Source organism: Mobula hypostoma, chromosome 16 (assembly GCF_963921235.1).
Source record: "Mobula hypostoma chromosome 16, sMobHyp1.1, whole genome shotgun sequence".
Taxonomy (NCBI): Eukaryota; Metazoa; Chordata; class Chondrichthyes; order Myliobatiformes; family Myliobatidae; genus Mobula; species Mobula hypostoma.
The window spans coordinates 44,927,940-44,941,917 of NC_086112.1; the positions used below are offsets into that span (position 1 = coordinate 44,927,940).

Sequence of the window (13,978 nt, forward strand, 5' to 3'; positions counted from 1 at the left end):
CACTTGGCCACACGCCACACACTCCCTTTGCAATATCATCCAGGAAAAGAATAGGTTCTGTATGGATGGAAACCATTCTAAGCTCTAGCTTGTCACCAGTGTCTCTCTTCCTGGTCTGTGATCTGTCATACAATACTCGATGAGCAGAAACGTTCTCCAAATTAAGACATTGTCTTCAATCCCTTTCTATGAATTCCATTCACACTACGCCAACTATATCCTTTTGTCTAATTATTTAGATTTGATCATACTTATGAGCAGATTTGGTCATATTTAAATATGATCTAAGAATGTATCTCACACTCTTAGCATTATTTAACTCCATCACTTCCACAGCTCATCAGCTGTTGAAATCTTTCTTCTTGTTTATGGTTAGCTCTTCGCATAATCACATCACTCTTCTAACTATTCTTCCATTTTTCACTCTTCATAAACTGAATTTTGCTGCGCGTATATTAATAGAAAGTCCTCTATATCCATCGGGTTACTGAGGATTTGTATATTGATTTTTCTTTTTTTAAATACTCCTCTTCCTCGTCATCTGTAATTCAGTCTAGTCATGCAGCCCTGGACATCTCAGGCATTCCTCAGTTTTGCCTTCTGGTGTATCACAGCTATACTATATTTAAGTTTGCTGACAACACCACTGTTGTGGGCTGAAACAAAGGTGGTTATGAATTAGCATATAGGAGGGAGATTGGAAATCTAGCTGAATGGTGCCACAACAACTTCTCACCCAATGTCAGCAGCACCAAAGAGCTGACTATTGACTATAGGAGAAGGAATCTGGAGCTCCATGAGACGATCCTCATCAGGGGATCAATGATGGACAGTCAGCAACTTTAAACCCCTCAGTGTTATCATTTCAGAGAACCTGTCCTGCGTCCAGCACGTAAGTGCCATTACAAAGAAGATATGAGCAGTGCCGCTACTTTCTTAGAGGTTTGCACGCATTCAGCAAGTCATCTAAAACTTTGACAAACTTCTAGAGATGTGGGGTGGAGAGTATACTGACTGGTTGCATCATAGCCTGATATGGGAATACCAATGCCCTTGAATGAAAAATCCTACAAACAGTAGTGGGTGCAGCCCAGTTCCACAAAGTTAAATCCCTCTCCTCCACTGAGCAGATCCACAAGGAATAGGAAGGGAGCATCATCATCAAGGACACCCAGGACCTCTTCTCCCTGCAGCCATCAGTAAGGAGGTACAGGAACCTCAAGTCCCACACCATCAGGATCAGGAACAGTTATTATTCCTCAACCATTGGGGTCTTGAACCAAAGGGGTTAACTTCACTCACCCCAACACTGAACTGAATCCACAATCCATGGACTCACTTTTAAGGACTCTACAACTTGCATTCTCGATGTTTATTGCTTATTTATTATTATTTATTTGCATGTTTTCTTCCCTATTTACACAGTTTGTTGTCTTTTGCACATTGGTTGTCTACCCGTATCTGCCGTATGGGTTTTTTTTTCATTGATTCTATTGTGCTTCTTTCCATTTAGGAACAGAATTAGGCCATTCGGCCCAGCAACTGTGCTCCGCCATTCCATTATGACTAATTTATTCTTCTTCTCAACCCCATTCTCCTGCCTTCTCCCCATAACCCTTAACACCCTGACTAATCAAGAATCTATCAACCTCTGCTTTAAATATACTCAATGATTTGGCCTCCACAGCCTCCTGTAGCAATGAGTTCCACAGATTCACTACCTTCTGGCTAAAGAATCTCTCCTCATCTCGGTTCTAAATGGACGTCCCTCTATTTTGAAGCTGTGCCCTCTGGTCCTAGACTCACCCACTATAAGCAGATCTTTCAAATATGTTCACTAGGTTTCAATAAGATTCCCCCCTCCCCCTCATTATTCTAAACTCCAACGTAGACAGGCCCAGAGCCATCAAATACTCTTCAGAGATTGGCCTTTTCATTCCTGGGATCATTCTTGTAAATTTCCTCTGGACCATCTCCAATGCCAGCAAATCTTTTCATCAATAAGGGGCCCAAAACTGCTCACAATACTCCTTGCAGTCTGACCTATGCCCTATAAAGCCTCAACATTACATCTTTTGTATTTTAGTCCTCTCGAAATTAATGCTAACATTGCATTTGTCTTCCTTGCCACCGACTCGACCTGCAAGCTAACCTTTAGGGAATCCTGCACAAGGATTCTTGCACCTCTGGGTTTTGAATTTTCTCCCCATTTAGGAAACAGTTTTATGCCTTTTTTTCTTTTACCACAGTGTATGACCGTACACTTCCCTATACTATATTCTGCCTGCCACTTTGCCCATTCACCCATCTGTCCAAATCGTTCTGCAGGTTCCCTGCTTCATCAACACTACTTGCCCCTCCATATATCTTCATGTTGTCTTCATGTAGTCAGCAAACTTGGCCACAAAGCCATCATTCATATATAACTTGAGAAGAAGTGGCCCCAACATGGACCCCTGTGGAACACCATTAGTAACCAGCAGCCAACCAGAAAGGTCCTCTTTATTCCCACTCTTTTCCTCCTGCCAGTCAGCCGATTGTCTTTTCATGCTAGAATCTTTCCTGTAATATCATGGGATCTGATCTTGTTAAGCAGCCTCATATGTGGCACTTTGTCAAATGACTTATGAAAATCCAAGTAAACAATATCTACTGACTCTCCTTCGTCAATCCTGCCTGTTATTTCCTTAAAGAATTCCAATAGATTTGTCAGGTTTCCCTTAAGAAAACCGCACTGTCTGTGGCCTATTTTACCATGAGCTTCCAAGTACCCTGAAACCTCATCTTTACTAAGGGATTCCAACATCTTCCCAACAACTAAAGTCAGGTTAACTGGCCTATAATTTCCTTTCTTCTACCTCCCTCTCTTCTTTAAAAAGAAGAGTAACATCTACAATTTTCCCGTCCTCCAGAACCATTCCAGAATAAAGTAATTCTTGAAAGATTATTACTGATGCCTCCACAATCTCTTCAGTTGCCTCTTCCAGCAAACTGGGGTATAGTCCATCTGGTCCAGGTGACTTAACTACCTTAAAACCATTCAGCTTCCCAAGCATCTTCTCCTAAGTAATAGCAACTACACTCACTTCTGCCCCCCTTGACACTCTCAAATTTTGATGTACTGCTAGTGTCTTCCACAGTGAAGACTGACACAAAATACAAACGTTTGTACTTATTAAGTGCCTTTGCCATTTCTACGTTCCCCCGTAGTACCTCTCCAGCGTCATTTTCCAGTGGTCTGATATCCACCTTCACCTTTTATTTTTAACTTGTTATGTATCTGAAGTAATGTTTGGTATCCTCTTTTATTGGCTACCTTATCTTCATATTTATTGTTTTTTTTCTCCTTGTGGCTTTTTAGTTGCCTTCTATTGTTTTTTAAAAGCTTCCCAATCCTCTAACTTTCCACTAATTTTTGCTATATTCTATGCCTTCTCTTTTCCTTTCAAGCCATCTTTGACTTCCCTTGTCAGTTACGGTTGCCTCATTCTCCCTTTAGAATACTTCTTCATCTTTGGGTTGTATCTATCCTGTGCCTTCTGAATTGTTCCCAGAAACTCCAGCCGTTATTGTTCCGCCATCATCCTTGCTAGTGTCCCCTTCCAATCTGACTTGGCCAGCTCCTCTCCCATTTCTCTGTAATTCCAGTTACTCCTCTGTAATACTGATACATCTCACTTTATCTTTTATTTCTCACTGCACAGTGAATTATCTTATATATTGATCACTACTTCCTTTGGTTTCCTTTACCTTCAGCTCCTTAATCAAAATTGGTTCATTACACAACACCGAATCCAGAATTGCCTTTCCCCTAGTGGGCTCAAGCACAAGCTGTTTTAAAAAGCCATTTCGCAGACACTTTACAAATTCCCTTTCTTGGGATCCAGCACCAATTTTCCCAATCTACCTGCATATTGAAATCCCCCACGACTATTGCAACGTTACCCTTTTAACATTAATTTTTCTAATAACCGTTGTAATTTATATCCCACATCCTGGTTACATAATTTGAAAGATTGCACACAATTCCCATCAGGGTCTTTTTACCCTTGCAATTTCTTAATTCTACCCACAAGAATAATACAATTTCCAATCCTATGTCACCTCTTTCTAATAATTTAATTTCACTTTTTACCAGCAGAGCCACGCCACCCCCTCTGCCTACCTGCCTGGCCTTTTGATACAAGGTGTATCCTTGCATGTTAAGTTACCAACTATGATCTTCTGTTGGCCATGACTCAATGATGCCCACAACATCATACCTTCCAAGCTCTCATTACGTTACAAGATCATCTACCTTTTTCTGTATACTGTGTGCATTCAAATATAACACTTTCAGTCCTGTATTCGTCACCCTTTTGTCCCAAGTTCAACTCATCTTACTGAGTGCAATTTTTCCCTATCATCTGCCTCTCCTTCCTCACAGTCTTACTACACTCTGCATCTGCTTGTATACCAACTGTCTATCCTCAGCCCCATCACTTCAGTTCTCATACCCTGCTAAATTAGTTTATTTAAACCTTCCGCAACAGCTCGAGCAAACCTGCCCACAAGGATATTGATCCCCCTTGGGATCAGTTGTAAATTTTGTTCGGTCATACCTTACCCAGAAGAGATCCCAATGATCCCGAAATTTGAAACCGTGAATGCCTGCAAGAAAATACATTTCAGTACTTTGATAATAAATTCACTTTGAACTTCGAACTTGCACTGCCACTGGTGTTCCCCTTTTTCCTCTTTTTCTTAAAAGCACCAATCTTTTTGACCTTCTCCCCCAATATCTAATATGTCATATCTTGATACCAATCTTTAGACATTTTCCTTTTAAGGTTTGTGGGGAAAAGAAATCATAATTAATCAGAAAAAAACTATTTCATCCTCCAGGAATTTTACAGAAATAATGCACTTGCATTTGGAAGTTAAATGTGCTTTAGTGCAGCACCCATTATGAGATAGCAAAATTCCAACAGACCAGGTTTAGTTCTCATCGGTGTGAAATGAGGATTTTAAACCCTGATCAGATTTAGCTATCCAACAATGCAGCAGCCTTAAAGCTTGGCACATAAACTTTGAAGTGTTCAGTTGTTTTAGATCTCAAATCCTGAGGATATACTGTACACAAATCTGTGTTTTTCCTCTATTATATGAGCTTCATTCATGAGTGTATGACTCGAGTCGGGGAGATCACCTAAACCAACTTCTCCATGTGAATTTTGAGCTTTGTAGAAGAGTCAGGAGAGGAAAGTGGAAAGATAAAAATCAGCCCTCCTTCCTGCCTGAGGAATGGAGATCAACTGCAGCCAATCATTTCTGATCTTTGGGACAAGAAGTGTGTCAGCCATATGAGTGTTTCCCTTTTCAGGACAAATCCAAGTCAAAGTAGTGAAGTAAAAATTCATTATCAGAGTGCCTACGTACAACCCTGAGATTCTTTTTCCTGCTGGCATACTCGGCGATCTACAGAACAGGATCAATGAAAGAGCAAGAGTATAGAAAACAACAAACTATGCAAATGAAAATATAAATAAATAGCAATAAATAATGAGAGCATCAAATAATCCCAAGATAAAGAGTCCTTCAAGTGAGATTGTTTGTTATGGGAATATCTCAATAGATGAGTGTAGTTAACCTTTGTTCAAAGCCTGATAGTTGAGGAATAGAAACTGTTCTTTAACCTGATGGTGCGAGTTCTGAGGCACTTGTACCTTCTACCTGGTGACAGCAGGGAGAAAAGAGCCTGGTCTGGGTGGTGAGGATCTTTTGATGGATGCTGCTTTTCTACAACAGCGTTTTGTGTAGATGTACTGGGCCAAGTTTGTAGGATTTTCTGCTCAAAGGCATTGGTGTTCCCATACCAGGCCGTAATGCAGCCAGTCAAGACACTTTCCACTACACACCTATAGAAGTTTGTCACGGTTTTTGATGATATGCAGAATCTCCGCAGACTCCTAAGGAAGTAGAGGTGCTCTTAAGTGATTACATTGTAGAAATTGTTTTTCATTCTTTTTCAATATCTCCGGCTTTCCTGCATTAATTGTGTTTGCTTCTCCACACAGTATGGAAGAACACCTTTGCACCTAGCTGCTAACGCAGGGAGTCTTGAAGTCGTCCGCCACCTCTGTCTTGCTGGTGTTAATGTGGAGGCTGTGAGTTTGGTAAGCTGCTCAAAGGATCATTTCTTTTTCATGAAGCTCTGATGACTCTAGTTCATTCTATTAGCTTTCAACGGTCTCACCTCAAAGAAATTATCTTAAAATTGGTGAGATGGCAATGATATTGGAATTATAGTCAATGTTTCCTAAGAATTTTCAGAATTTACTCCAATAACTGATGAAGGAAACTAAGATACTAATTTAGTTTACTTTTAGACTGATAGAACAAGCTGACTTGAACTTCTCTCTATTCAGTGGGAAAAATTTGCAAACAAACCTAGTGAGTGCATTGTCCCAATCTATTTGATGCAACACCTAAATAGATGTAAATCATAACCATCCTGATAGTTCTAAGCATGCAGTAGGGCCATCTAAACTTTTCTGTCTCTAAATAGAGAAATAATGTAAAGCTTCACTGTTTTGGTTTGTTTTTTCTCCCCCAGTATAATTAAGAGTGTTGCAAATTGGGTCTTTCCTGGTAGATCAAACAATTCAACACAGATTAGAGATTTAGAACAATGTTTAACCAGTGAATCATTATCGATTTAACTTATTTATTGTCACCTTCATTGTTTGTATATCAGTTAGAGTGGAATCATCTTGCATGGTCCACACAGCCCTCTGTATATGCTCCATAGATGTTGATCTGTGTTCTGCTGTGTGCAAAACAAAAAAATTCTTGGGAGTACCATGTCCAGTTCTGGTCGCCTCACTATAGGAAGGATGTGGAAGCATTAGAAAGGGTACAGAGGTAATTTACCAGGATGCTGCCTGGTTTAGAGAGTATGCATTATGATCAGAGATTAAGGGAGCTAGGGCTTTACTCTTTGGAGAGAAGGAGGATGAGAGGAGACATGATAGAGGTGTACAAGATAATAAGAGGAATAGATAGAGTGGACAGCCAGCGCCTCTTCCCCAGGGCACCACTGCTCAATACAAGAGGACATGGCTTTAAGGTAAGGGGTGGGAAGTTCAAGGGGATATTAGAGGAAGGTTTTTTTACTCAGAGAGTGGTTGGTGCATGGAATGCACTTCCTGAGTCAGTGGTGGAAGCAGATACACTAGTGAAATTTAAGAGACAACTGGACAGGTATATGGAGGAATTTAAGGTGGGGGGTTATATGGAAGGCAGGGTTTGAGGGTCGGCACAACAATGTGGGCCGAAGGGCCTGTACTGTGCTGTACTATTCTATGTTCTTGCTGGTTTACCAAATTATAAATCTTTTGATGTACTTAAGTGTTAATTAGTTTAATTTTTGTATTTTAATATATGCTGTATTTCAAAATCCATTATATGCACTCCTGTCACAATGCAAGTTCCTTGTCTCCTCTGAAAGCAAATAATATTGGAATTGGTTTATTATTGTCACATGTACCAAGATACCAATCTTCTCTTGCATAGAATTGTGTAAGTTGATAGAGTGGTTGAGAAGGCCTATAGTGCAGCGGTCCCCAACCACCGGGCCGCAGAGCATGCGCTACCGGGCTGCGAGGAAGCAATATGATTTGGCGATATGAGTAAGCTGCACCTTTCCTCATTCCCTGTCACGGCCACTGATCAGCCATTACGCATGCGAGGTCATGACCCGCGCGTCATCCGTGTCAGGGCAGGAAGGCGATCAACTCCTCGAGCTTGCAAATGACGACGGGCTGAAAAGTATGTTTAACATAACATCTCTGTCGGCATTTTGGATCAAAGTCAAGGCTAAATATCCTGAGATAGCCACGAAAGCACTGAAAACATTGCTTCCATTTCCAACATTTTTCTGCGAAGCAGGATTTTCTGCAATGAATGCAACGAAAACTAAACTGCGGAACAGCCTGGACAGGACGGTGTTGTTGCAGGGAAACAAGCCCAGGGCTCCCACTGATTCAGCGATATTGGTGTGTTGCAATGATTTTTTACGTTCATACGGGGAAAATATGTGCTGTGCGTTTAATATCCAAATATTACTTAAAATGTTATGATGCTATTGACTTATAAGTGACCTATATAACCATATAACAATTACAGCACGGAAACAGGCCATCTCTCCCCTTCTAGTCCGTGCCGAACGCTACTCTCACCTAGCCCCACCGACCTGCACTCAGCCTATAACCCTCCATTCCTTTCCTGTCCATATACCTATCCAATTTTTCTTTAAATGATCATATCGAACCTGCTTCTGCCACTTCTACTGGAAGTTCGTTCAAAACTTCAAGCTCCCCTGATAATTGACTTATCATTATATCCATGCGAGGAAAATATGCGCTGTGTTTAATATTAAATTTGTTAGATAAACCTTTTTAGAAACAAAATTGAGTGTATTACCCACTTATCACCTATATTCCAGTAGTGATTAACACCCACCCCCACGAACAGAATCGCTAAAAAGGGGTGGCAGGTCACGACGCGCATGCACATTGGTGCCCGTGCAATGCTTCATGGTCATTGTAGTCTTTTGGGTAAACAATGCATTTGACTGCTACTCTTGTTCGTTGGAAACCCTACCCCCACCCCCCACCCCCCCCCCCCCCGGTCGGCCGGTCCGCAAGAATATTGTCAATATTAAACCGGTCCGCAGTGCAAAAAAGGTTGGGGACCCCTGCTATATTGTATTGACCTTCATTCTTCAGGGGATTGAATTCAAGAGCCATAAGGTAATGTTGCAGCTGTATAAAACTGATCAGACTCCCTCTCCAGTGCTTCACATCCTTCCTAGAATCAGGTGATCAGTCTTGATCACCTCTTTATAGGAAGGGTATAGAAGCATTATAGAGAGTGCAGAGGAGATTTATCAGGATGCTGCCTGGATTAGAGAACACGACTTATGAGGAAAGGTTGAAAAAGACTAGGCTTTTCTCTTTTCAGTAAAGGAGAATGGGAGGTGAGTTGGTAGATGTGTATAAGATTATAACAGGCATAGAGTGGACAGCCAGTACATTTTTCCCCCAGGACGGCAGTGCCTAAAACCAGAAGATATCATTTTAAGGTGAGTGGGGGAAAGTTTAGAGGAGATGTCAGAGGTAGGCTTTTTAAACGGAGCGTGGCAAGTGCCTGGAATGCATAGCCAGGGGTTGGTGGTAGAGGCCGAAACAATAGGGATATTTAAGAGACTCTCAGGCACGTGGATGGAACAAAAAAGGGAGAGTTATGGGGTGTGTAGGAGGGAAGGGTTAGAATGATCATGGTTTATATCAGTTGACACAACAATTGTGTTTGGGCAAGACCACTGTTGACATGTGGGTGTTTAAAGACAAACTGTACACAGTAGTGAACAGGTAGGTTCCAGTAATAAGGAAGGAGGAGGATGACAAGGTAAGCGATCCTTGAACATCGAGAGGTGGTGAATTCAGTCAAGAAGAAAAAGAAAACCTATGCAAGGTTTAGGAAGTTCAAATCAAACTGCGCTTGGGAATTTTAAAGAAGACAAGGGGAAAAATCCTAAGAAGGGAAATAGAAAGGACCATGAAAAGTCCTTGGCCAGTAAGATTAAAGAGAATTCCAAGGCATTCTACACATATAAAGAGCAAGATGATAACTAGCAAACCTGTAGGACCTCTGAAGGATAAAGGAGGGAAGATGTGCTTAGAGGCAGAGGAGGCCAATGAGGATCTAAGTAAGTACTTTGCATCAGTATTTACCAAACAGAAAGACCTGGAGGATAGGGAAGTCAGTGTGGAGCATGCTAATTTGTTAAGACATTTTCAGATAAAGGAGAAGGTAGTGTAGGGTCTGTTAAAGAACATTAAGATGGATTAGTGTCTGGGGCCTGATGGGATATACCCAGGTTGAGATAGGCAAGTGAACAGATTGCTGGAGATTTGACTAATGTCATCATGTCCCCTGCAGCTAAAGGCAAGTGGACTGGCAAATAGTTTATGTTAATATTGTTAACGCTCCATTATTTAAGAAGGCAAATGGGGATAATCCTGGAAACTATGGCCTGGTGAATTTCACATCATTGGTAGGGAAGTTACTGGAGAGGATTCTTAGGGAGCGAATTTATGAGCATTTGGAAAACCATAGCTTAATTAGGGACAATCGGCATGGCATTGTATAGTGCAAGTTGCATCCTAGATTGAGTTTTTCGAGAAGATGACAAAGGTAATTAATGAAGGGAGAGCTATGGATGTTGTTCACATGGATTTAAGATGTTTGACAACGTTCCTCAAGGGAGCTCATCCAGAAAGATGCATAAGGTCCACTATGATTTGGCTGTTTGGATTCAGAATTGCCTTTCCCATAGAAGACAGCGGGTAGTGGTTAATGTACTTATGCTGGCTGGATATCTGAGACTAGTGGTGTTCTGCAAAAATTCATACTGGGATTTCTGTTTGTTAATGCTATGGATGAAAAAAGTGGGTGGCAGGGTTGGTAAGTTCACAGATGATACAAAAATTGGTGGTGTGAATAGACTACAAAACTGTCAAAGAATGCAGCAAGATAGTTGTAGATACGGGTAGAGATGTTTCAGATGGAGGTTTAACCTGGCCAAATGGGAAATGTTAAACTTTGGGAGCTCAAATGTAAAGGGACATTACAGTGTTAATGGCAAGACTGTTAATGATGTTGATGTGCAGAGTGACCTTGGGGCTCCTGAAGGTAATGCTGTTTGTTAGTAGGTTGGTAAAGAAAGCACATGGCATACTTGCTTTTATAGTCGAGAAGAACTGGGTTTAAGAGACTGTAAGTTAATGTTGCAGCTTCTAGACAGGGCGTTGATACCTGAGGGTGCGGGAGAGGTTTGCTAGCTTGCTGCCTGGATTACAGGGCAAGTGCTGTAAGGAGAGGTTAGACACACTTGGGTTGTTACCTCTGAAGGAGCCCGAGGGGAGATATGATAGAGGTTTATAAGATTATGAGAGAGGCAGATAAAATAGACAGTCAGGATATTTTTCCCAGGGTTAACATTTCTAATAACAGAGGACATTGAAAGTTCGAGAGGGGAAGTGCGGGACAGATTGTTTATTTACACAGAGTGGTGGGTGCCTGGTATGGTGGTGGAGGCAGATATGATAGGGGTGTTCAAGAAGTGTTTAGATAGGCACATGACTGTGCAGGAAGTAGAAGGGTATGGGAATTGTGTAGGCAGAAGGGGTTAGTTTATTTAGTAATCTGAGTTCAGCGTAACATCATGAACCAAAGGGCCTGCCTGTGTTGTAGTTCTGTGCTCTAGGCATTGGCATTTCTGGTGTGTAAACAAGAGAAAATCTGCAGATTCTGGAGCAACACAGACAAAATGCTGGATTAACTCAGCAGGCCAGGCAGCATCTATGGGGAAAAAAAGGTACAGTCGACATTTCAGGCCGAAACCCTTCAGCAGGACTAAAGAAAAAAAACAGAGTAGATTTGAAAGGTGGAGGGAGGGGAGAGAGAAAAATGCCAGGCAATAGGTGAAACTTGGAGGGGGAGGAATGAAGCAAAGAGCTGGGAAGTTAATTGGTGAAAGAGACGGAAGGCCATGGAAGAAAGAAGAAAGTGTGGCAGGGGAGAGCACCAGAGGGAGGTGATGGGCAGGCAAGGAGACAACATGAGAGGGGGCCAAGGGGATGGGAAAGGGGAATGGGGGACAGGCATTACTGGAAGTTTGAGACTTCGATGTTCATGCCATCAGGTTGGAGGCTACCCAAATGGAATACAAGGTGTTGTTCCTCCAACCTAAGTGTGGCTTTATCACGACAGTGGAAGCGGCCATGAATGGACATCGCAAAATGGGAATAGGAAGTGGAATTAAAATGGGTGGCACTGGGAGATCCCGCTTGTTCTGGCGGATGGAGTGTAGATGCTCGGCGAAATGGTCTCCCAATCTACATCGGGTCTCACTGATATACAAGAGGCCACATTGGGAGCCATTTTGTAACCCATTTTGAGAACTGGATAAAGTTTAGAAAGACCTAGAATGATCAAATAAGACAGGAAGCAGAATGCGAAATGATTAAATTACTTTCAAGTTACTAATGCATATGTGGCTTGGGCAATTCTAATTTGAGCAGGAAGGAGTGTTTCGATTCCTGGAGCAATTGGAACTGGTTCTGGGGGAGGTGGGACCAATTATAAACCGGATGGTCTACATGTGGGCAGGGCCTGGATCAATGTCCTAGGGAGATCATTTGCTAATGCTAATATAGCAGGGGAATGGAAATCTGGGCAGAAAGGCAAAGGGAAACAATTCAGGGCAAAAGCAAAAGTTAGAAAAGAAAGAGTGGAGTATAGAAAAGTCATCTGCAAAAGATATAAACGGATGCCTTCTATGAAATTCTGCTCAAGAGTTCTCGGAGCAAAAAGGCAAAGAGTGTAAGGGCACCGAAGAAACATGGTTGCAGGTTGGACATGATTGGGAATTAAATATCCAAGGGTATCAGGTGATATGGAAAGATAGGTAGGAAGGCAAGGGGGGGGGAGGGTAGCACTCCCTAATTATGAGTTCAGGGCGATAGTGAGAGATGATATATGATCTAAGCAGCAGAATGTTGACTCCATCTGAGTAGAGATTAGGAATAGTAAAGCGGAAAAAAATCACTGGTGGGAGTTGTCTATAGGCCATCGAAATATTAACGATAAACCAAGAAATATTTGATGTGTGTAAGAGTGGAACAACAGTTGTCATGGAGGGCTTTAACTTGTACATAGATTGGGTGAACCAATTTGGTCCTAGCAGTCTTGAGGAGAACTTGATGGAATCCATCCATGACAGCTTTTTTAAACAGCATATGAGTAAACCTGAAAGGAAAAAATGCTATCTTAGATCTGGCCCTGTGCAATGAGACAGGTAAAGTTAATGATCTTGCAGTTATGGGTCCATTTATAAAGAGTGATCACAGTATGATGGAAGTTCTCATACGAATGGTGCATTAGATCAATCTAAAACCGATGTATTATGCCTAAACAAGAGAGACGACAACAGAATGGAGGAGGAGCTGGCTAGCATAGACTGGGAACATAGGCTATATGGTGGGGCAGTTGAGGAACAGTGGAAGACTTTCAAAGAGTGCTCAAAATAAAGTATATTCCAGTTAAAAGAAAGGGAAGTAAGGGTGGAGAGTGCCAGCCTTCGATAACTACGTCACCAAGGGTAGTGAGAAGCTGAAAGATTGAGAAGACTATAAAGGGCAACAAAGAACCACTAAGTAAGGAATAAGGAAGGGGAGATAGATTGTGAAAGTAAATTAGCCCAGAATATGAAAAAGGTAGTAAAATAATTGTATAAAGTGGAAAAGGATAGCTAAAGTGAATCTGGGGCTCTCTGGAGATATGAAGGGGGAATTAATACTGAGTAATGTGGAAATGGCCAAGTAACTATTTTATGTTGGTGGAAATGGTCTGCAGTAACTATTTTGTGTCTGTCTTCACAATGGAAGACATGTCTAACATGCCGAAGAGAGATGTTAAATTTGCAATGAGAAGTGAGGAACTTGATATAATCATTGTCACTAAAGAGATGGTGATGAGCAAACTAGCAGGCCAAAAGGTAGACAAGTCCCCTGGTCCTGATGGGGGTGCATCCTAGGGTACTGATAGAAATGGCAGAGGTTTTGCTTGTGATAATGTACCGAAATTCTCTGGATGTTTTGGCAGTTGGATTGGCTGGGGGTTGTTTTGGCCTATTAGCATGGATGCCTATTGGTTAACCAACAGAAGGCAGACAGTTGGAATAAATAGGTATTTCTGGTTGGCAGTCAGTGATGAGCAGTTGCTGCAGGTGTCGGTGCTGGACCACAATTGTTCACAGTATACATTAAATGTTTTGTAAAAGGGTTCAAGGGTAGTGTATTAAAGTTTGCTGATGACACTAAGTTGAGCGGAGAGGCAAATAATGCAGTCAAAGTTGTGGAGAGTCTGCAGA

The 13,978-nt window shown here is 41.7% G+C and overlaps 1 protein-coding gene across 3 annotated transcripts in view; it reads left to right on the forward strand.

The window, feature by feature from the left end:
- dapk1 (death-associated protein kinase 1) overlaps positions 1–13,978 on the forward strand; it is a 193,773-nt gene that overhangs the window by 126,488 nt on the left and 53,307 nt on the right. For all 3 annotated transcript variants that reach the window (XM_063068839.1, XM_063068840.1, XM_063068841.1), the window contains exon 18: positions 6,057–6,155. In XM_063068839.1, coding sequence (XP_062924909.1) covers positions 6,057–6,155 — 99 coding nt within the window. The remainder of the gene's footprint in view (positions 1–6,056; positions 6,156–13,978) is intronic.